Source organism: Schistocerca nitens, chromosome 11 (assembly GCF_023898315.1).
Source record: "Schistocerca nitens isolate TAMUIC-IGC-003100 chromosome 11, iqSchNite1.1, whole genome shotgun sequence".
NCBI classification, from domain to species: domain Eukaryota; kingdom Metazoa; phylum Arthropoda; class Insecta; order Orthoptera; family Acrididae; genus Schistocerca; species Schistocerca nitens.
In genome coordinates this window covers 152,253,501-152,277,823 of record NC_064624.1, presented here as the reverse complement: position 1 = coordinate 152,277,823, position 24,323 = coordinate 152,253,501, and the positions used below count along the sequence as shown (strand labels likewise).

Here is a 24,323-nt window from a genome sequence, read left to right as displayed (position 1 = left end):
CTTGCGAGTGTGGCAAAAGTTATGTGGGCCAGTCTGTAAGAACTGTTGCCGATCGCTGTGTGGAACATCAGCGTCACCTGAAGAACGGGTATCTACAAAAATCAGCGGTGGCAGAGCACAGTTTGTTAAATAAACATAAGATTTTATTTGATGAAACAAGACTACTTGCTCACGCTTCAAACTATTGGGACTCTGTCCTCAGGGAAGCAGTTGAAATTAGACTCTGTGAAAGTAATTTCAACAGAGACTCGGGTTATGCACTCAGCAATGCGTGGAAGCGCGCAACTGATAAAGAAAGAGCGCAGAGAGAGACTTCTTACATTCGTCGCAGTTCTCCGCCTGTTGCGACGGATGGCGCTGCAAGCAACGCCGGATAAAGCGCGCAAACAAAATCTACGGATATAGAGGCCGCCACCTCGGTACGCGCCGTTTTCACCGTGACGTCATCCAGCCAATGAGAAGCCGTCCACTGCTTATAAAAGCGGAAGCCTCACCGGTCCACGACAGTCACTTTTACCCCTGACGAAGATGACGGAGGTAATCATCGAAAGCTTGGGATGTTACCCAAATTTGACGCGACAAGTAAACCGAGACTTTTTATGCGAGGACTCCGTCGCGAAAGACTTCGTAATCATATTTAGCCCTGACCCATGTATAAACTTTCTCGTATTCGTATGCGCATGCGCATTCAAGTAACTTCCCTTGTCTTGCGCATGTGTATAGGTAGCAGGTCAGGCTTGTTAGTGAGCGACCGTTTGTAGCTGCAGTTTATGGCGGGTCATGGCCCATCGAACATAGGCCGGTGTGAGGTGGAGCGTACACCATTAATTTAAGCAGTGCTTTTGACTTTGTACATACACTCCTGGAAATTGAAATAAGAACACCGTGAATTCATTGTCCCAGGAAGGGGAAACTTTATTGACACATTCCTGGGGTCAGATACATCACATGATCACACTCACAGAACCACAGGCACATAGACACAGGCAACAGAGCATGCACAATGTCGGCACTAGTACAGTGTATATCCACCTTTCGCAGCAATGCAGGCTGCTATTCTCCCATGGAGACGATCGTAGAGATGCTGGATGTAGTCCTGTGGAACGGCTTGCCATGCCATTTCCACCTGGCGCCTCAGTTGGACCAGCGTTCGTGCTGGACGTGCAGACCGCGTGAGACGACGCTTCATCCAGTCCCAAACATGCTCAATGGGGGACAGATCCGGAGATCTTGCTGGCCAGGGTAGTTGACTTACACCTTCTAGAGCACGTTGGGTGGCACGGGATACATGCGGACGTGCATTGTCCTGTTGGAACAGCAAGTTCGTCTAGGAATGGTAGAACGATGGGTTCGATGACGGTATGGATGTACCGTGCACTATTCAGTGTCCCCTCGACGATCACCAGTGGTGTACGGCCAGTGTAGGAGATCGCTCCCCACACCATGATGCCGGGTGTTGGCCCTGTGTGCCTCGGTCGTATGCAGTCCTGATTGTGGCGCTCACCTGCACGGCGCCAAACACGCATACGACCATCATTGGCACCAAGGCAGAAGCGACTCTCATCGCTGAAGACGACACGTCTTCATTCGTCCCTCCATTCACGCCTGTCGCGACACCACTGGAGGCGGGCTGCACGATGTTGGGGCGTGAGCGGAAGACGGCCTAACGGTGTGCGGGACCGTAGCCCAGCTTCATGGAGACGGTTGCGAATGGTCCTCGCCGATACCCCAGGAGCAACAGTGTCCCTAATTTGCTGGGAAGTGGCGGTGCGGTCCCCTACGGCACTGCGTAGGATCCTACGGTCTTGGCGTGCATCCGTGCGTCGCTGCGGTCCGGTCCCAGGTCGACGGGCACGTGTACCTTCCGCCGACCACTGGCGACAACATCGATGTACTGTGGAGACCTCACGCCCCACGTGTTGAGCAATTCGGCGGTACGTCCACCCGGCCTCCCGCATGCCCACTATACGCCCTCGCTCAAAGTCCGTCAACTGCACATACGGTTCACGTCCACGCTGTCGCGGCATGCTACCAGTGTTAAAGACTGCGATGGAGCTCCGTATGCCACGGCAAACTGGCTGACACTGACGGCGGCGGTGCACAAATGCTGCGCAGCTAGCGCCATTCGACGGCCAACACCGCGGTTCCTGGTGTGTCCGCTGTGCCGTGCGTGTGATCATTGCTTGTACAGCCCTCTCGCAGTGTCCGGAGCAAGTATGGTGGGTCTGACACACCGGTGTCAATGTGTTCTTTTTTCCATTTCCAGGAGTGTATGTACTGTTTTGTTTTCCTTTTCTTTTTCGTTTATAAATGTATAGCTATGGTGTTCTTTTAATCATTGACAAAGGTCTTCTTGTGGGTTTTATTGTTGTTCTGAAGAGGGTGTAGTTATCTACGCCGAAACCTGGGTTAACACTTAACACTAGGTGCTTTTTTCGCAATCGAGGCAGGTTTTTAGTTTTATATATATTAACCAACGATTGCTGACGCGCTGCGATGTTGAAGGTTCTTAAACTCCTTAATTCATTCAAATGGGAAATTTTCCCCCATGCGCCCTACAGCCCCGACCTTGCACCAAGCGACTTCCACTCGTTTGCCCATATGGAGAACTGGCTCGCAACGCAGCGCTTTGATCACGACGCGGAGTTCCAGGCGGGCCTGACTCACTGGCTGAAGTCTGAGGCGGCAGAATTTTACGACGAAGGCCTTTCAAAGCCTGTCCACCGCTTTCATAAGTGCCTCAATGCCTACGTGGAAAAGTTGTATGTCAGTCGCCCTTTCAGATGTGTATAATAAAATGTGTTTCTTGTACATCGTTTTTTTTATGCAAAAACGTTCCCTACTTTCTGAATAGCCCTCGTACTACCACGGAAAACGCTCTGTGCAGAATTGTTCTAGCGCAGCACGTGTTCAGAATGCCCACCATTTTGATTCGTATGTTCCATCGCACAAACACTGATGTTAGAGATGGCACAAGTCTCCCGTGATTGGGGAGCCATAATTGTCCGTCATTGAGACGACCTGGAAATCTGACTGAAATGACCCGCGTGCACGAACCACTGTGTGCTGAAGCTGTGGAACGAAGTTATTGCGGACCATGCCAAAATAACGTGCGCTGTTCACAATTTCTTCAAAGAAGAAAGGTCCAATAAGTCCACGACTAGAAATTGCGACTTACTTTGTAATCCTAGGAGCTTGATGATGTCGTTCACACTTGCGGATTTTCAGTACCGCGGAAGCGTACATTTTCTTTGTGAACCACATCGTCCAAATGAAAATGCGCCTTGCCTGAAAACCAGACGTTGTTGAGAGTTTCTTCCTTATTCTCCGCCCAGCAAGCAAATGGTAGTCTCCGCCGCTTGTGTTCTGCAGTGAGCTTCTGAGCAGGGGTCATCTTGTATGGATACATCCGAACGTCACTTTTAAGATATGACCAGTTGCACTGTCGCCTTTCTGCAGAATTTGCCGGGGCTTCTCTTTAGAACAATTTGTACCGCTTCAGTACTATCTGGTGAACAGACATGCTTCGGCCGAGGATCCACTTCCAGTATTAATACTTCCCGCCCAAGATGATGTCACAGACTGTCAATGTTTTCTTGCGAGTGGCCAGTCGTGTTGTCGAAACCGCTTCTGAGTCCGCAGAAGAACTTTTCCTTTCGTGAGAAAGTAACACAAACAACTACCGATGGCTGGTGCGTTTAGTCGTCCGTTGTCGATCATGTTGCAAACACTCGTCTTCTTGCGACGATACAGGTGGTAAACAGGGCCGAATTTACATATTTTGTGCTCAGAGGTAGAGAAAAATTCTTTCTACCCTCATTTAAACATAAATGTACCACCAAATAACTTGCATCTGTACCTAACAGGATACGAAATCTGCTGCTGCCGTGATAATAATACACTACTGGCCATTAAAATTCCTACACCAAGAAGAAATGCAGATGATAAACGGGTATTCATTGGACAATACTAGAACAGACATGTGATAACATTTTCACGCAATTTGGGTGCATAGATCCTGAGAAATCAGTACCCACAACAACCACCTCGGGCCTTAATAACGGCCTTGATACGCCTGGGCATTGAGTCAAACAGAGCTCGGATGGCGTGTACAGGTACAGCTGCCCATGCAGCTTCAACACGATACCACAGTTCATCGAAAGTAGTGACTGGCGTATTGTGACGAGCCAGTTGCTCGACCACCATTGACCAGACGTTTTCAGTTGGTGAGAGATCTGGAGAATGTGCTGGCCAGGGCAGTAGTCGAACATTTTCTGCATCCAGAAAGGCCCGTACAGGACCTGCAACATGCGGTCCTGCATTATTCTGCTGAAATGTAGGGTTTCGCAGGGATCAAATGAAGGGTAGAGCCACGGGTCGTAACACATTGGAAATGTAACGTCCACTGTTCAAATTGCGCCGGTGGCGGTGCTGTGGCGGTTCTAGGCGCCCAGTCCGGAACCGCGCGACTGCTACGGTCGTAGGTTCGAATCCTGCCTCGGGCATGGATGTGTGTGATGTCCTTAGGTTAGTTAGGTTTAAGTAGTTCTAAGTTCTAGGGGATTGATGACCACAGATGATAACTCCCATAGTGCTCAGAGCCATTTGAACCATTTTTTTGTTCAAAGTGCCGTCAATGCGAACAAGAGGTGACAGAGACGTGTAACCAATGGCAACCCATACCATCACGCCGGATGATACGCCAGTATGACGATGACGAATACAAGCTTCCATTGTGCATTCACCGCGATGTCGCCAAACACGGATGCGACCATAGTGATGCTGTATACAGAACCTGGATTCATCCGAAAAAATGACGTTTTGCCATTTGTGCATCCAGGTTCGTCGTCGAGTACACCATCGCAGGCGCTCCTGTCTGTGATGCAGCGTCAATGGTAACCGCCGCCGTGGTCTCCGAGCCGATAGTCCACGCTGCTGCAAACGTCGTCGAACTGTTCGTGCAGATGGTCATTGTCTTGCAAACGTCCCCATCTGTTGACTCAGGGATCGAGACGTGGCTGCACGATCCGTTACAGCCGTGCGGATAAGTTGCCTGTCATCTCGACTGCTAGTGATACGAGGCCGTCGGTAACCAGCACGGCGTTCCGTATTACCCTCCTGAACCCACCGATTCCATATTCTGCTAACAGTCATTGGATCTCGACCAACGCGAGCAGCAGTGTCGCGATACGGTAAACCGCAATCGCGATAGGCGACCTTTATCAAAGTCGGAAACGTAATCGTACGCATTTCTCCTCCTTACACGAGGCATTACGAGAACGTTTGACCAGGCAACGCCGGTCAACTGCTGTTTGTGTATGAGAAATCTGTTGGAAACTTTCCTCATGTCAGCACGCTGTAGGTGTCGCCACCGGCGCCAACTTTGTGTGAATGCTCTGAAAAGCTAATCATTTGCATATCACAGCATTTTCTTCCTGTTGGTTAAGTTTCGCGTCTGTAGCACGTCATCTTCGTGATATAGCAATTTTAATGGCCAGTAGTGTAATAATAATAATAATAATAATAATAATAATAATAGTAAATACATGCATACTGAGCTCACCATACTTACGTCAAAGCTGTTCACAGCGAGCTATCCTTGTAGAAAATTCGCCTATCACATCTTCGTAGCCTAGTTGCTGTGTTATGTCAGAATTGATGGAGAGGAGACCAAGACTGCTGACTCGCTCCTGCGACATGGCCGACTGCCATTAACTCTTGAGTCTTTTTGGGGATGAGAAAGAGCACTTCGCCGAACAATTATTGGCGTCAGTGGTTGACAAAAGTGTGCGTAGTTGCAGTCTCCAAATCAGGAAGCAATTAGTGAACGTGCTTTTCACGCTACACTCTACACAAAGTACTTAGGGAAGAGGTTTTTGTCGTCGCTCCTCACGTAGCTTTAAAATTAATTACCCCGTCACTCAAAAATTCTTCCAAGTTGTTGCAATCTTCTACCACATTTCAATAGTTCAGTCTTGTCCCGCCCAGAAAAATCGTTTACGAACTCAAAACTGCTTCGAAAATCCTCCAACGATTTATTTTGGTTTCTCCAATTCAAATATCAACCTGTCTATAATAACCAGAAATGTATTCACCCGAAAATATTCCTTTCCTTCAGAAGTAGTAAAAAAACTCGGCTATTTCGTCGGCTTTTAGTTTTCTTTTCCTGTTTTCTTTTTCCTTTTTGTGGCCGGCTTGTACATATTTGTCTTACTCCTTTCGACTCCAGCATTGTCACATTTGTCGTACACAGAACGATTCTCTCGAACATACAGGGTGGTCCATTGATAGTGACCGGGCCTAATATCTCACGAAATAAGCATCAAACGCAAAAACTACAAAGAACGTAACTCGCATAGCTTGAAGGGGGAAACCAGATGGCGCTATGGTTAGCCCGCTAGATGGCGCTGCCATAGGTCAAACGGATATCAACTGCGTTTTTTTCAAATAGGAACTCCCATTTTTTATTTCATATTCCTGTAGAACCTAAAGAAATATGAATGTTTTTGTTGGACCACTTTTTCCGCTTTGTGCTAGATGCCGCTGTAATAGTCACAAACGTATAAGTACGTGGTATCACGTAACATTCCGACAGTTCGGACGGTATTTGCTTCGTGATACATTACCCGTGTTAAAATGGGCCGTTTACCAATTGCGGAAAAGGTCGATATCGTGTTGATATATGGCTATTGTGATCAAAATATCCAACGGGCGTGTGCTATGTATGCTGCTCGGTATCCTGCACGACATCATCCAAGTATCCGGACCGTTCGCCAGATAGTTACGTTATTTAAGGAAACAGGAAGTGTTCAGCCACATGTGAAACGTCAACCACGACCTGTAACAAATGGTGATGCCCAAGTAGGTGTTTTAGCTGCTGTCGCGGCTAATCCGCACATCAGTAGCAGACAAATTACGCGAGAATCGGGAATCTCACAAACGTCGGTGTTGAGAATGCTACATCAACATCGATTGCACCCGTACCGTATTTCTGTGCACCAGGAATTGCATGGCGACGACTTTGAACGTCGTGTACAGTTCTGCCACTGGGCACAAGAGGAATTACGGGACGATGACAGATTTTTTGCACGCGTTCTATTTAGCGACGAAGCGTCATTCACCAACAGCAGTAACGTAAACCGGCTTAATATGCGCTATTGGGCAACGGAAAATCCACGATGGCTGCGACAAGTGGAACATCAGCGGCCTTGGTGGATTAATGTATGGTGCGGCATTATGGGAGGAAGGATAATTGGCCCCCATTTTATCAATGGCAGTTAAATGGTGCAATGTATGCTGATTTCCTACGTAATGTTCTACCGATGTTACTTCAAGATGTTTCACTGTATGACAGACTAGGGATGTACTTCCAACATGATGGATGTCCGGCACATAGGTCGCGTGCAGTTGAAGCGGTATTGAATAGCATATTTGATGACAGGTGGATTGGTCGTCGAAGCACCATACCATGGCCCGCACGTTCTCCGGATCTGACGTCCGCGGATTTCTTTCTGTGGGGAAAGTTGAAGGCTATTTGCTATCGTGATCCACCGACAACGCCCGGCAACATGCGTCAGCGCATTGTCGATGCATGTGCGAACATTACGGAAGGTGAACTACTGGCTGTTGAGAGGAATGTTGTTACACGTATTGCCAAATGCATTGAGGTTGACGGACATCATTTTGAGCGTTTATTGCATTAATGTGGTATTTACAGGTAATCACGCTGTAACAGCATGCGTTCTCAGAAATGATAAGTTCACAAAGGTACACGTATCGCATTGAAACAACCGAAATAAGATGTTGAAACGTACCTACGTTCTGTATTTTAATTTTAAAAAACCTACCTGTTTGTCTAAAATTGTGAGCCATATGTTTGTGACTATTACAGCGCCATCTATCACAAAGCGGAAAAAGTGGTCCAACTAAAACATTCATATTTCTTTATGTGCTACACGAATATGTAAAAAAAAATGGGGGTTCCTATTTAGAAAACCGCAGTTGATATCCGTTTGACCTATGGCAGCGCCATCTAGCGGGACAACCATAGCGCCATCTGGTTTCCCCCTTCAAGCTAGATGAGTTTCGTTCGTTGTGGCTATTTCGTTTGACGCTTATTTCGTGAGATATTTGGCGCGGTCACGATCAATGGACCACCCTGTATAATAATAAATATTGGTACAACTTTATCGGTATAAACGCTTCGCAACAATTTGTTTGTAGAATTTACTCTCTTTGATATTCCTGTACAGAATGTTGTCACCCTCGCAGTTTCCAGACTCTGCAGACAGCTCAGTGTACCCAGTCACCTCGCGTCTTAGGAAGCCTTCTCAGTTTCATCGCCCTCAATAACTTCCGAAGCTGATATCATTTCTACACAGTTAACATCTAGGCTATAGCAGGCATCATTACGCCCTGACCAGCGCGTTGCGAAAGGTCGTTTTGTGGAGACTGAACTGTGTAATTTGGCTGCAAAACATTGCAATGGCAAGTAGAGAAGAATGCGCAAATTTATTGAGTAAACGGAAAAATGAAGCCGTTTGTAAGCAACACACTGATGCACACGATGCTATTTGGTTAAGAGAGTAAGCTGCACACGGAACACACACAGCAAGCGGGTTGATTTGTTTAGTTCTGGCTCGGAAACCGGAGAAAGTACCAGCCATGCTGATCGCAGTGTCGTGTAGCGGACCCCAGCTAAGGAATGTCCAAATCATATCTGCGTAATACGTTTAGCAGTTAATTAGCTAACTGCAGTATTGTGATTTGTGTTCTGAATTTGGTACAAAACAGGTAATTTTTCAACAGAAAATCCGTCTTTTATGAAAACCTTACAACAACAGACAGCTGATCCACATGTGTAAATCGGGGGTGGAGTCTAATACGGTGGAAAAATACTTAGTTGCCTTCATTTCGGCAACAACATAATTCACCACAATTTCTGCCAGAACTGATGTTAATTCTTCATGTATGATGTGCTCCGTTTTCAACTAAAAGTTCTGTGTGTTTAGCTAGAAAGGGATCGAATTCTGCTATCTGGAAATTTCCACAGTGTCTTGACGCAAATCCATAGTTGTGGACCCTGAGCATCGGGGCTTGTGTGGAACAGTCGTTGACCACAGCAGCAACTCGTTTTAACACATCCCGCCAAAATTTTATCTCTGTATCAAGCTGAGATGTTAATTTCTTATCAATTCATCCCGTGGTTTGTCCTGCAGCGCCGGCCGAATTGGCGGTGCGGTTCTAGGCGCTGCAGTCTGGAACCGCGAGACCGCTACGGTCGCAGGTTCGAATCCTGCCTCGGGCATGGATGTGTGTGATGTCCTTACGTTAGTTAGGTTTAACTAGTTCTAAGTTCTAGGGGACTGATGACCTTAGAAGTTAAGTCCCATAGTGCTCAGAGCCATTTTGTCCTGCAGCTTTTAAAGTTAACTGGCATTTTCTGTAGTCCGCTGAATTTTCATTTGCCGTTAATCGCGGTTGACCGACTTTCTAGTGATTAAATCCCTTATCAGGTTTAACAAGCTATGATGTTCCATTAAAAAATGAAGCATGATTTCCTGAAATCACAATTCATATTCTGTGCCACATGAAGTTGTTTAGAAATACACTACTGGCCATTAAAATTGCTACACCAAGAAGTTGACATGTTACAAACGCGAAATTTAACCGACAGGAAGAAAATGCTGTGATACGCAAATGATTAGCTTTTCAGAGCATTCACACAAGGTTGGCGCCGGTGGCGACACCTACAACGTCTAACAAGAGGAAAGTTTCCAACCTATTTCTCATACACAAACAGCAGTTGACCGGCGTTGCCTCGTGAAACGTTGTTGCGATGCCTCGTGTAAGGAGGAGAAATGCGTACCATCACGTTTCCGACTTTGATAAAGGTCGGATGGTAGTCTATCGTGATTGCGGTTTATCGTATCGCGACATTGCTGCTCGCGTTGGTCGTCATCCGATGACTGTTAGCAGAATATGGAATCGGTGGGTTCAGGAGGGTAATACGGAACGCCGTGCTGGATCCCAACGGCCCCGTATCACTAGCAGTCGAGATGACAGGCATCTTTTCCGCACGGCTGTAACGGATCGTGCAGCCAAGTCTCTATCCCTGAGTCAACAGTTGGGGACGTTTGCAAGATTTATCAGCTCGGAGACCATGGCTGCGGTTACCCTTGACGCTGCATCACAGACAGGAGCGCCTGCGATGGTATACTCGACGACGAACCTGGGTGCACGAATGGCAAAACGTCATTTTTTCGGATGAATCCAGGTTCTGTTTACAGCGTCACGGTGGTCGCATCCGTGTTTGGCGACATCGCGGTGAACGTACATTGGAAGCGTGTATTCGTCATCGCCATACTGGCGTATCACCCGGCGTGATGGTATGGGGTGGCATCGGTTACACGTCTCGGTCACCTCTTGTTCGCGTTGACGGCACTTTGAACAGTGGGCGTTACATTTCAGACCCGTGGCTCTACCCTCCATTCGATCCCTGCGAAACCCTACATTTCAGCAGGATAATGCACGACCGCACGTTTCAGGTCCTGTACGTGCCTTTCTGGATACAGAAAAAGTTCGACTGCTGCCCCGGCCAGCACAATCTGCAGGTCTCTCACCAATTGAAAACGTCTGGTGTATGGTGGCCGAGCAACTGGTTCGTCACAATAAGCCAGTCACTACTCTTGATGAACTGTGGTATCGCGCTGAAACTGCATGGTCAGCTGTACCCGTACACCATCCGAGCTCTGTTTGACTCAATGCCCAGGCGTATCAAGGCCATTATTACGGCCAGAGGTGGTTGTTCTGGGTACTAATTTCTCAGGAATATCCAGTGTCAGTTGTGGTATAATATATTTGTCCAATGAATACCCGTGTATCATCTGCATTTCTTCTTGGTGTAGCAAATTTTAATGGCCAGTAGTGTATATTAAATCAACTGTTTGCTTTCTCAGTCCATTTTTCTGTTACTTGTTTAAGAATGAAAATACGGTCTAGACAGCACGTTTTGGTGTTAAGATCGTGTACAATTTTGCTCAATTCTGTTTTCTGACACTCGCCCATAGAGCCTAGCGATACACAGTTATACTGGAACTGTAAAATTTTCGACAAAGGAACTAGCAGACGTGGTTTGAGTTGTGTGGATTTGTTGCAGGTGCACCTGACGATCCACAAGCGGCTGCACTCGGACGAGCGGCCGTACGGCTGCGAGGTGTGCGGCAAGGCGTTCCGGCAGTCGGTGCACCTGCAGATCCACCTGCGGCAGCACACCGGCTACCGGCCCTTCAGCTGCGACGTGTGCGGCCGGACCTTCACGGACCGCACCGGCCTCAACAGGCACAAGGCGGTGCACTCGAGGGACCACCCGTTCGCCTGCGACACGTGCGGCAGGTCCTTCCGCGACGAGGACGGCTTGCGCGACCACCGCACCCACAACACCTGCGTCGCCGGCCCCTTCTCGTGCGACAAGTGCGGCAGGTCCTTCGCGGACCCGTTCGCGCTCAAGCGGCACCTGCGGGTGCACGAGAGCAAGAAGCGGAAGCCGTGCGACGTGTGCGGCGACGGCGGCGCCGGGGGCCGGGCGTGCCGGCACGACAAGCCCTACGTCTGCAAGGTGTGCGGCAGGGACTTCGCGCGCGCGTCCTCGCTCAAGAGGCACGTGTCCGTCCACACGGTGGCCAGGACTTTCGAGTGCGGGAGCTGCCGCAGGAGGTTCAAGTGGGAGAGCAGCCTCTGCGCGCACAAGTGCGGGCTCGACACCACCCCGAAGCAGTTCTCCTGCGACGTCTGCGGCAAGCGGTTCCGCTTCCGGCACAACGCCGAGGCCCACCGCAAGGTCCACACGGGCGAGAGCACCCACTCGTGCGAGGTGTGCGGGAAGCTGTGCAACTCTGCGGCCAACTTGAGGAGCCACTACACGGTCCACAGCGAGGAGCGGCCGTACACCTGCGAGACCTGCGGCAAGGGCTTCCGGCGCAGCGGGAACCTGGTGGCTCACCGGAAGACGCACCTCACTGCTGGCCGCGACTACGGACTCAGTCCCGTGTCTTTCGACACCGCCAGCCACGTCCGGGAGCACGCCACTTCGTCGCTGGCTGCGCCGCCGTTGCCCGACGACAGCAGTGCCTTTAGTAGTGCATTGTTTTACGAGTGTACCGTCTGTCGGAGTTCTTTTACTGACGCCATCAGTTACTGGAGGCACGTAGGTGAACATTCTGGTAATCCTAAGGTGGGCGTGGCTGGTGGCCACAGTGAAGCGACATATACTGCACCGCCCGGTGCTAGCTCGGAAGCTGCCCTCGACCGTGACACGCAGCCTGTTAACAGTGCCTTTACTTGTGAACCAGAAATGGTAATACCTGTAGGTCCAGAAATTGTAAATATGTATTGATTACAGTCTAAATGTGCTATTGTACGTGGTAAAGAATATAGCGGAAATAACAAGACCACACAGCTCAAAATTTTTGATGACTGCTCTTTTTCTGGATACGTGCCGATGTATCACCTACACCAACACACTGCAAGCCAGCTATCAGTCTGTAGCGAATGATACTTCTGATAGCATTAGCTTCATCCCTCTTCAAATGGTTCAAATGGCTCTGAGCACTATGGGACTTAACTTATGAGGTCATCATTCCCCTAGAACTTAGAACTACTTAAACGTAACTAACCTAAGGACATCACACACATCCACGCCCGAAGCAGTTCCAGACTGTAGCGCCTAGAACCGCACGGCCACTCCGGCCGGCTTTATCCCTCTTCCCTCGTTGCATGTACGAATGATGCATAGCAAAACCGACTGTCGATAAGCCGCTTTATCGCCTCTTATTTATCTGATTATCTTGCAGTGGGCATTTCACAAGATGTTAGCGCTTTTTTTGTAAAAAAAAAAGTTTGAGGGTACTCCAACATTGGATATAAAGCAGCGAAAATTACTTATAACTGAAGCATGAGATGGCACCCTTCAGCTTTTAGCCATGACCTCATCAACATGTTGAACTACCAAAATAAAAAAATATTAAAAAAAATCACCCTATCGGACTCTTCAGTTGACTTTACAGCTCAAATGAAGCTGGCGATACCGAGAAACACAGAAACATTCAGGAGAATGTGGTATCGAACACTTCAGTTTACATCACCTCAAATGAAGCATGCGATTCCCATCAAGCACTGAACAATAAAAGAAAGTTGTATCATACACTTTGGCCGGCCAGAGTGGCCCAGCGGTTCTAGGCGCTACAGTCTGGAACCGCGCGACCGTTACGGTCGCAGGTTCGAATCCTGCCTCGGGCATGGATGTGTGTGATGTCCTTAGGTTAGTTAGGTTTAAGTTGTTGTAAGTTCTAGGGGACTGATGGCCTCAGCAGTTAAGTCCCATAGTGTTCAGAGCCATTTGAACCATTCATCGTACACTTCCATTGACCAATAATACACATCAAATGAAACAGGTGAGTCCAATCAACCCTCCGAAATAGAAAACAATACAAGGAACAACAAAAACCATCCACACCTATCATCAAAATTAGAAACAACACTGCAAAAATCTTCTGTAACCTTGTTTGGCTCCCGAAATGACATAGATGATGGGTGGTATGCCGTGCTTCAACTGACCCAATTTTTAGTACAGCTGAAAATTTATTTAGTTATAAAACTTACATTAATAGTATTACAATAGTTTCCAAACTGACTGTAGTTCATGGCTGCTGTAGTCTTCACGCCTTCTTACTTGTGCTATCAGTAGCAAGATGTCTGACTTTCGTGAACCAAGAGCGTACATAGTCCATGGGCTGGACCAACCAACTTCATGAACATCAGATTGCTGACTATGGAAAGATGAAATGAAGTTCTTGTTGGCGAGACGGTCATATTCATTTGGGAAAACCCACGTTCACATTCTCTCGTTGATATAGGAACACATTTCAGTAGATTCCGAAGAGGAAGGAGGATACTGGAATTTTCTTCTCCATCAAATACTCCTAATTGGCTGCCAGCGATTCAGTTGCCGAGAACGGTTGCCGCAGCTTCGAAGTGCTTGAAACAGTCAATGACATCGCTTTTCCCACCAAAAACTGCACTGGTATCGTTCGTATTACAATTACCAATACGAAAAAATGAAATAAAAAATTTACGTCCGTGGAATAAATCTTTGGCTCTCTTCGAAGTTCTCAACATCATAAAAAAATTACTTTGTCGACGAAAAAGTTAGGGGTACGCATCCCCCAGAAAAACAGCACTGTTGTTAGTAGGAGAAGTATTGTGTTGCCCTTTTCTTCCTCAAAACGTACACTCTTCGCATTTCAGCAGCTCAGGATTATTAACTACAAGTGCGTCTGTTGTAGTTAATGCAGCATTACCTTAATTGTTTTTTGCTTACTGAACTGCCCCATGGTGACACTCGCCGATCTTCCATGGATCTCTCTACCTTTCTACGAATCAAACTTATTGTGGATTAATTAAATTTAATTAAGGTTCTCCCAGCGACTCTCAGTCTGGCATATACTTTTCCCACAGTTTGTTTTATGTGGTCATTCCACTTCAGTTTGTCTCTCAGGATTGTTACTCTTACTTCTGTTATGGTTGTTGTTGTTTCCTGTGATATACGGTATCCTCAATAATGTAACAAACAATAATGGGTCTCCTGCACGATATGCTATATTGTTTACGTTCAGAGTCAACTTCCACTGCCTGCAACAATTGTCTTCCTGCACTTCACTACAGTTGTATGTCTTCCTAGAGACAACAGCATCATCCGCAAACAGCCTCATGGAACCTTCAGTGCTAACAAGGGAACCTCAACATCGCACCCCCCTCAGATTTAGTTATAAGTAGGCACAGTGGATAGGCCTTGAAAAACTGAAAACAAATCAATTGAGAAAACAGGAAGAAGTTGTGTGGAACTATGAAAAAATAAGCAAAATATACAAACTGAGTAGTTCATGGGAAGATATGCAACGTCAAGGACACTGGGAATGCAGGAGCGCCGTGGTCTCGTGGTAACGCGAGCAGCTGCGGAGCGAAAGGTCCTTGGTTCAATGAAAAGTTTAATTTTTTATTTTCAGTTTATGTGACAAACTCTTATGTTTTCATCACTTTTTTGGGAGTGATTATCACATCCACAAAAAAACCGAAATCGGGCAAGGTAGAAGAATCAATCTTTTTACCCCTTCGCCAAGTGTACAAGTTAGGTGGGTCGACAACATATTCCTGTCATGTGACGCACATGCCGTCACCAGTGTCGTATAGAATATATCAGATGTGATTTCCTGTGGAGGAATCGGTTGGCCTATGACCTTGCGATCAAATGTTTTCGGTTCCCATTGGAGAGGCACGTCCTTTCGTCTACTAATCGCACGGTTTTGCGATGCGGTCGCAAAACACAGACACTAAACTTATTACAGTGAACAAAGACGTCAATGAACGAACGGACAGATAATAACTATGCAAATATAAAGAAAATAAAATTTTCACCCGAGGGAAGACTTGAACCAAGGACCTGTCGTTCAGCAGCTGCTCACGCTACCACGGGACCACGACGCTCCTGAGCTCACCTTCTCCATGATGTTGCCTATGCGACCCGTGGACTACTCAGTTTGTATATTTTGCTTATTTTTTCACAGTTCCACACAACTTCTTCCTGTTTTCTCAATTGATCTGTGTTCAGTTTATCAAGGCCTATCCACTGTGCCAACTTATAACTAAATCTGAGGGGGGGTGCGATGGGGAGGTTCCCTTGTAAGCAAAAGGGTAAACATTAATGGCCTATGTCACTCCCAAGAAGTTCATGTTTAATGTTACCTTTTTGGAAGTTCTGACTCCAGTCACGACTCTGGAGTGGTATCTGATAAACTCGTATTTTGTTCAGTAGACTAAGGTCCAGAACTGTATCAAATGCTTTCTGCAGCGCCAGTGTCAGCGGCACTCTGGATCTCAAGGGCTAGTCTTTCAGTAGTATATTTAATATGTAGGTGGTATTTTGAGAAGTACAGCACATCTGAAGCTTTAAAATAGCGTAGCAACATATTACGTTCATCTTATGTAAAAAAAAGTGAATACATCACACAGTTACAGATTTTGTAAGACTCTTGCATTCTAATCCTATATCCTGTCCATTTCGCTGTGACAGAAATTTCCTGTGGTTGTTGCAAATGAGAGATGAGTTGTGTAGTGGACTGACAAGGCAGCCAGTCCACAGAGACGGGTAGCCGAAAGGGCACACGTACACACACGCCAACTGGCGCGAAGTCTGGAACAGGATTCGTAATGAATGTGATAGAGAAAAGAACGTAGCTACTAGAACGCTTAACTTTTATATCGTCCTTTGGTATACAGCATTCTTGATGATACAAGTGAGACTCTATCTTGAGATACATGCAATGGTACAAATGGCGCCTTGCTAGGTCGTAGCCATGGACTTAGCTGAAGGCTATTCTAACTGTCTCTCGGCAAATGAGAGAAAGGCTTCGTCAGTGTAGTCGCTAGCAACGTCGTCGTACAACTGGGGCGAGTGCTAGTACGTCTCTCGAGACCTGCCTTGTGGTGGCGCTCGGTCTGCGATCCTGACAGTGGCGACACGCGGGTCCGACATGTACTAATGGACCGCGGCCGATTTAAGCTACCACCTAGCAAGTGTGGTGTCTAGCGGTGACACCACAAGTTGTAGAGGCGATTTTGAAATTTTTTTTTTGGTATTATTTTATAGTTCAAGATTTTATAGCCACATAATTAAGAATGACAGAAAAATTAATGAATTTCAAATTTTGATCAAGATTTAATGTTTTCACTAATGTTTCATAAAAGTCATGAAAATATATGAATTGTACAGAGACGATGATTGCTGTATAATTAACCTGTCAATCAAATGTTGATAGCACATGGGCGAACTGCTCATCTGAGCCTCTGTGACGCGAGCTGTGCGCTTGTGTGGGTAAGTTGTGAAAGGAAATCTCATGACGAACTGCTGCATTTTGCTATGTTACTGAAAGGGAAGTACAGACTTCAGTGGAAATAATGCATCCATCCTGTTAGGGAAAATATGGACTTTTTTCACCATTTTTATAACTATTACAATTTGTTAAGTATTAGAGCATCAATATTTTTATGATACAGTCAGATATAACAAATGAAATTAGCAAATTAGCAACTGCGGAAAGACTCGTGGAAACATTGAGGTAAACAAAGGATTATTTGTATATGCTTTTGATTAGTACACTGCTTCCAGAATTCCAAATAGCAGCGTACCAATTATATCAGCAATCGAAAGTTCTGTACCAAAAATAATTTAGAAGTACAAAAGAGCATACCTCGGAGGACCACATACACTCCTGGAGATGGAAAAAAGAACACATTGACACCGGTGTGTCAGACCCACCATACTTGCTCCGGACACTGCGAGAGGGCTGTACAAGCAATGATCACACGCACGGCACAGCGGACACACCAGGAACCACGGTGTTGGCCGTCGAATGGCGCTAGCTGCGCAGCATTTGTGCACCGCCGCCGTCAGTGTCAGCCAGTTTGCCGTGGCATACGGAGCTCCATCGCAGTCTTTAACACTGGTAGCATGCCGCGACAGCGTGGACGTGAACCGTATGTGCAGTTGACGGACTTTGAGCGAGGGCGTATAGTGGGCATGCGGGAGGCCGGGTGGACGTACCGCCGAATTGCTCAACACGTGGGGCGTGAGGTCTCCACAGTACACCGATGTTGTCGCCAGTGGTCGGCGGAAGGTGCACGTGCCCGTCGACCTGGGACCGGACCACAGCGACGCACGAATGCACGCCAAGACCGTAGGATCCTACGCAGTGCCGTAGGGGACCGCACCGCCACTTCCCAGCAAATTAGGGACACTGTTGCTCCTGGGGTATCGGCGAGGACCATTCGCAACCGTCTCCATGAAGCTGGGCTACGGTCCCGCACACCGTTAGGCCGTCTTCCGCTCACGCCCCAACATCGTGCAGCCCGCCTCCAGTGGTGTCGCGACAGGCGTGAATGGAGGGACGAATGGAGACGTGTCGTCTTCAGCGATGAGAGTCGCTTCTGCCTTGGTGCCAATGATGGTCGTATGCGTGTTTGGCGCCGTGCAGGTGAGCGCCGCAATCAGGACTGCATACGACCGAGGCACACAGGGCCAACACCCGGCATCATGGTGTGGGGAGCGATCTCCTACACTGGCCGTACACCACTGGTGATCGTCGAGGGGACACTGAATAGTGCACGCTACATCCGGTACATCCAAACCGTCATCGAACCCATCGTTCTACGATTCCTAGACCGGCAAGGGAACTTGCTGTTCCAACAGGACAATGCACGTCCGCATGTATCCCGTGCCACCCAACGTGCTCTAGAAGGTGTAAGTCAACTACCCTGGCCAGCAAGATCTCCGGATCTGTCCCCCATTGAGCATGTTTGGGACTGGATGAAGCGTCGTCTCACGCGGTCTGCACGTCCAGCACGAACGCTGGTCCAACTGAGGCGCCAGGTGGAAATGGCATGGCAAGCCGTTCCACAGGACTACATCCAGCATCTCTACGATCGTCTCCATGGGAGAATAGCAGCCTGCATTGCTGCGAAAGGTGGATATACACTGTACTAGTGCCGACATTGTGCATGCTCTGTTGCCTGTGTCTATGTGCCTGTGGTTCTGTCAGTGTGATCATGTGATGTATCTGACCCCAGGAATGTGTCAATAAAGTTTCCCCTTCCTGGGACAATGAATTCACGGTGTTCTTATTTAAATTTCCAGGAGTGTATAAAGAAGCATTTGATCAACAATGGAATGTAGAAAGAGAACAAATGCAGAACTGTACAGCAAGCCAGCACCTTGATTTAGCCACAGCGCTGAAATGCCCTGTACGTAAGGTCAAAAGCAGCTGAACTGCCATAGTCACTGTTAGGTTACATAGATGTACATTCACAAATGCGTCATAGGGATCATGCGGAAACTCGGCATTAATCTTGTCGACGAAGTCCTAGTGGTTTGCTATTGCCTTCTTCCTACAGCTATATAACTGAGGTGCCTTGAAGCCAGTTGAGGTAAGTCAGGATCGAGGTGTGTGGGGTTGAGTGCCCTATGTGGAGGGGACAAGAAAGTGACAGTGTGAGTCCAGCAGGTGCTGAATGAGATTGAACTGCACTATTATTATTATTATTATTATTATTTATTTAACCTGATCAGATTAGGGCCATCAGGCCGTCTCTTACATCGGACCAGTGTTCCACACATGCAGCATTTCACACATTAGAGTTACATCATGACGATAGTTTAAATAAGAAAATTAGATTACTCTAGTGACAATGTGAATAAAGAGTAATGACTAAGACCTAATAAAGTAAATGCTGGCAGTATTTTTACAACAGGTGCTATACATACAAATTATGATAAAAGCAATAATAATAACAGTAAAAAAATCAAATAATAATGATAAACATGAGAAAAATTGGCAATAGTAATGAAGATTTGTGCAGATGTATATTAATATCTTGGTGTGTAAAGTAGATGTTTACTAGTATAGCGAGTTTTGGGGAAGGGAGATTTAAGGAGGGGGAAAGAGGGAAGTAATGAGGTGAAGTGCATTCATGTGCAGAGGAAGGCATTACTGTTGCTTAAGTAGATACGTCATTAACTGTTTTTTGAAGCCGGACATGTTTTTAAGTTCTATAACGTAACAAGGGAGGTTATTCCAGAGTCGGGTTCCCGATACTGTAAAGGACTTGGAGAAGGTGACTGAGCGATGCAGTGGAACAGAGAGGATTTTATTATGATGGGAACGTGTGTTTCTGTCAAGTTGTTCCGACATGAGCGTTAGGGACGAGGAGAGATATGAGGGAACGGTGAACATTTATAAGGCAGTAGATGAGAGAGAGTGTATGGAAATCTCTGCGTCTGTCTGCACGCAGCCAGGACAATTTTGCGTATGCTGGTGAAATGTGATCAAAAGGTGGAACGTCACAGATATATCGGACGCAGGCATTCATGACCAGTTCCAGACGTCGCGAATTTTCCTGAGAGACGCCTTGTAGGATAATATCGCTGTAGTCAGTAATTGGGAGTATAAGCGTTTGTACTAATTTCTTTTTCAGATTGAAAGAGAAGAGTTTTTTATCTTTTTGTAGGACATGAAGGGATGCTGATGCTTTTTTGCGCACAGCAGTTACGTGCTCTGTCCAATATAGATTTTCATCTATTATTTCTTCCAAACTCTTTGCTGAGGGAGAGAAGTTAATTTTTGTTCCATTTAGGATAAGAGATGGTACGGATTCCCAATGTTTCGGGCTAATGAGCTTAGAGTGACCAACAAGTACCACTTGGGTTTTAGATGGGTTAATTTTAGTCCTACCTCCTGTGCCCATTTTGATAGAGCATCGAGGTCAGTATTGAAATTTTCAATAGCTTTCTTAAGATTGCTTGGTTTCGCACTTAGATACAACTGAAGGTCATCAGCATACATATGGTATTTGCAATAGGTCTGATTTCAGAGAATGCTAAAATGCACTTTGAAAGTTGAAAACATGTTAGGAGACAAGATTTCAAACGTAATTGTGTGGAAAATCACAGAAGAACTGGATCAGTAATGAGAATTAAAAGCCTGAATAATCTTTATGCAAGCTCCCAAGAAATAATTACATGTGTTCAGGAGTTCCTACAAGGAGCATCACATGCTGTGAACCACAGTGAAGTTCTTAATGCACCAATTGCAAGCTACCTTCTGGAAGCTTGTGGTTGTGGGCTGTGAACAATATAGGAATTTTTTTAATATTTAAAAGTTGTTTACTTTTCTCCCTAGTTTGCTGTGTCTGAGGTTCCACTCTTCAGCCATTGAATTTAATAAAATAGTTCATTTTAAAATAACATACAATTTGCGAGGTTAAAATGGAGATGGTGGTATTTATAAATAGGTTGATAGTGATATGAGCTTCTTCTTACTTTGCCTTTATCCCTTGTCTTCACGGGGTTGGTCTGTCGTTTTGGATTTGGCAATTCTAATGATAGTGAACGCATTATTGTGGCCAAGATAGACACAAAGCCCATGCCTACTACAGTAGTACAAGTTTATATGCCAACTAGCTCTGCAGATGATGAAGAAATTGATGAAATGTATGACGAGATAAAAGAAATTATTCAGGTAGTGGAGACGAAAATTTAATAGTCATGGGTGACTGGAATTCGTCAGTAGGAAAAGGGAGAGAAGGAAACATAGTAGGTGAATATGGATTGGGGGGAAGAAATGAAAGAGGAAGCCGCCTTGTAGAATTTTGCACAGAGCATAACTTAATCATAGCTAACACTTGGTTCAAGAACTATAAAAGAAGGTTGTATACCTGGAAGAATCGAGGTACTAAAAGGTATCAGATTGATTATATAATGGTAAGACAGAGATTTAGGAACCAGGTTTTAAATTGTAAGACATTTCCAGGGGCAGATGTGGATTCTGACCACAATCTATTGGTTATGAACTGCAGATTGAAACTGAAGAAACTGCAAAAAGGTGGGAATTTAAGGAGATGGGACCTGGATAAACTGAAAGAACCAGAGGTTTTAGAGAGTTTCAGGGAGAGCATAAGGGAACAATTGACAGGAATGGGGGAAAGAAATACAGTAGAAGAAGAATGGGTAGCTCTGAGGGATGAAGTAGTGAAGGCAGCAGAGTATCAAGTAGGTAAAAAGACGAGGGCTAATAGAAATCCTTGGGTAACAGAAGAAATATTGAATTTAATTGATGAAAGGAGAAAATATAAAAATGCAGTAAATGAAGCAGGCAAAAAGGAATACAAACGTCTCAAAAATGAGATCGACAGCAAGTGCAAAATGGCTAAGCAGGGATGGCTAGAGGACAAATGTAAGGATGTAGAGGCTTGTCTCACTAGGGGTAAGATAGATACTGCCTACAGGAAAATTAAAGAGACCTTTGGAGAGAAGAGAACCACTTGTATAAATATCAAGGGCTCAGATGGCAACCCAGTTCTAAGCAAAGAAGGGAAGGCAGAAAGGTGGAAGGAGTATATAGAGGGTTTATACAAGGGCGATGTACTTGAGGACAATATTATATAAATGGAAGAGGATGTAGATGAAGACGAAATGGGAGATAAGATACTGCGTGAAGAGTTTGACAGAGCACTGAAAGACCTGAGTCGAAACAAGGCCCCGGGAGTAGACAACATTCCATTAGAACTACTGATGGCCTTGGGAGATCCAGTCATGACAAAACTCTACCATCTGGTGAGCAAGATGTATGAGACAGGCGAAATACCCACAGACTTCAAGAAGAATATAATAATTCCAATCCCAAAGAAAGCAGGTGTTGGCAGATGTGAAAATTACCGAACTATCAGTTTAATATGTCACAGCTGCAAAATACTAACGCGAATTCTTTACAGACGAATGGAAAAACTGGTAGAAGCTGACCTCGGTGAAGATCAGTTTGGATTCCGTAGAAATGTTGGAACACGTGAGGCAATACTAACCTTACGACTTATCTTAGAAGAAAGATTAAGAAAAGGCAAACCAACGTTTCTAGCATTTGTAGACTTAGAGAAAGCTTTTGACAACGTTAACTGGAATACTCTCTTTCAAATTCTGAAGGTGGCAGGGGTAAAATACAAGGAGCGGAAGGCTATTTACAATTTGTACAGAAACCAGATGGCAGTTATAAGAGTCGAGGGGCATGAAAGGGAAGCAGTGGTTGGGAAGGGATTGAGACAGGGTTGTAGCCTCTCCCCGATGTTATTCAATCTGTATATTGAGCAAGCAGTAAAGGAAACAAAAGAAAAATTCGGAGTAGGTATTAAAATTCATGGAGAAGAAATAAAAACTTTGAGGTTCGCCGATGACATTGTAATTCTGTCAGAGACAGCAAAGGACTTGGAGGAGCAGTTGAACGGAATGGATAGTGTCCTGAAAGGAGGATATAAGATGAACATCAACAAAAGCAAAACGAGGGTAATGGAATGTAGTCGAATTAAATTGGGTGATGCTGAGGGGATTGGATTAGGAAATGAGACAAAGTAGTAAAGGAGTTTTGCTATTTAGAGAGTAAAGTAACTGATGATGGTCGAAGTAGAGAGGATATAAAACGTAGACTGGCAATGGCAAGGAAATCGTTTCTGAAGAAGAGAAATTTGTTATCATCGAGTATAGATTTAAGTGTCAGGAAGTCATTTCTGAAAGTATTTGTATGGAGTGTAGCCATGTATGGAAGTGAAACATGGACGATATATAGTTTGGACAAGAAGAGAATAGAAGCTTTCGAAATGTGGTGCTACAGAAGAATGCTGAAGATAAGGTGGGTAGATCACGTAACTAATGAGGAGGTATTGAATAGGATTGGGGAGAAGAGAAGTTTGTGGCACAACTTGACTAGAAGAAGGGATCGGTAGGTAGGACATGTTTTGAGGTATCAAGGGATCACAAATTTGGCATTGGAGGGCAGCGTGTAGGGTAAAAATCGTAGAGGGAGACCAAGAGATGAATACACTAAGCAGATTCAGAAGGATGTAGGTTGCAGTAGGTACTGGGAGATGAAGAAGCTTGCACAGGATAGAGTAGCATGGAGAGCTGCATCAAACCAGTCTCAGGACTGAAGACCACAACAAAAATGGCGGAGAGTGGCATCTTCCCTTCCTGTTGCTATCCTTTTCCTCCACGGATGAAATTTGTGCAGCCCATCTGTCTTCTAGTTTTATCTCATGTGGAAGTTTGAGAAAGTTTTCTAAATATTTATAAATCCTGTTACTGAGGTGGGATGTGGGCACCAGTCCAGTATTCACGTAGTGAAATGTGGGAAACCGCCCAAAAACTACATCCAGGCTGGCTAGCCCACCAGCCCTCATAGTTAATCTGCAGGATGGATTTGCTCTGGGGCGGTGTGTCCCCTCATAACTACCCGAGTGGTTTGCTGATGCTGATGTGATGTACGGGGTGCCTCATGGAAGACGCCTGGGAGGGGTTCACAGGTTGCACAGCACAGCCATCAGCCACTGCCACCGCATCCACTGGCCACCGACTCTTGGACAGTAATCTGCTGATCGACAGGTGTGCACATGCTTTCCCTGAGTTAAGCATCGACACTGTAGCCATCTGCTTAACTTAAGCTTACCTTTATTTGCAGCAGGTGTTCAGAATGATGTCCCTCTGTGCTAAGAGCAGTCTGACATTTCCGGAACATATTAGCAACACTTGGTTGAATTTTGGCTGCCGAAATTGGGTAAATGACTAGCCAAACCCTGTCCTCCAACTCTTCGAGCGTGTGCGGATTAGTTGCATACACCTTGTCTTTTTTATATTCACCAGATATAAAAATCATACTGATTTAGATCTGGAGAAC

At 46.0% G+C, this 24,323-nt stretch overlaps 1 protein-coding gene across 2 annotated transcripts in view; it reads left to right on the top strand.

The window, feature by feature from the left end:
- The window catches only part of LOC126212818 (zinc finger protein 454-like), a 285,869-nt gene extending 273,423 nt beyond the window's left edge, over positions 1-12,446 (top strand). For both annotated transcript variants that reach the window (XM_049940230.1, XM_049940229.1), the window contains one exon: positions 11,159-12,446. In XM_049940230.1, coding sequence (XP_049796187.1) covers positions 11,159-12,394 — 1,236 coding nt within the window. In that variant the 3' untranslated portion in view covers positions 12,395-12,446. The remainder of the gene's footprint in view (positions 1-11,158) is intronic.
- The last annotated feature ends 11,877 nt before the right edge of the window (positions 12,447-24,323 follow it).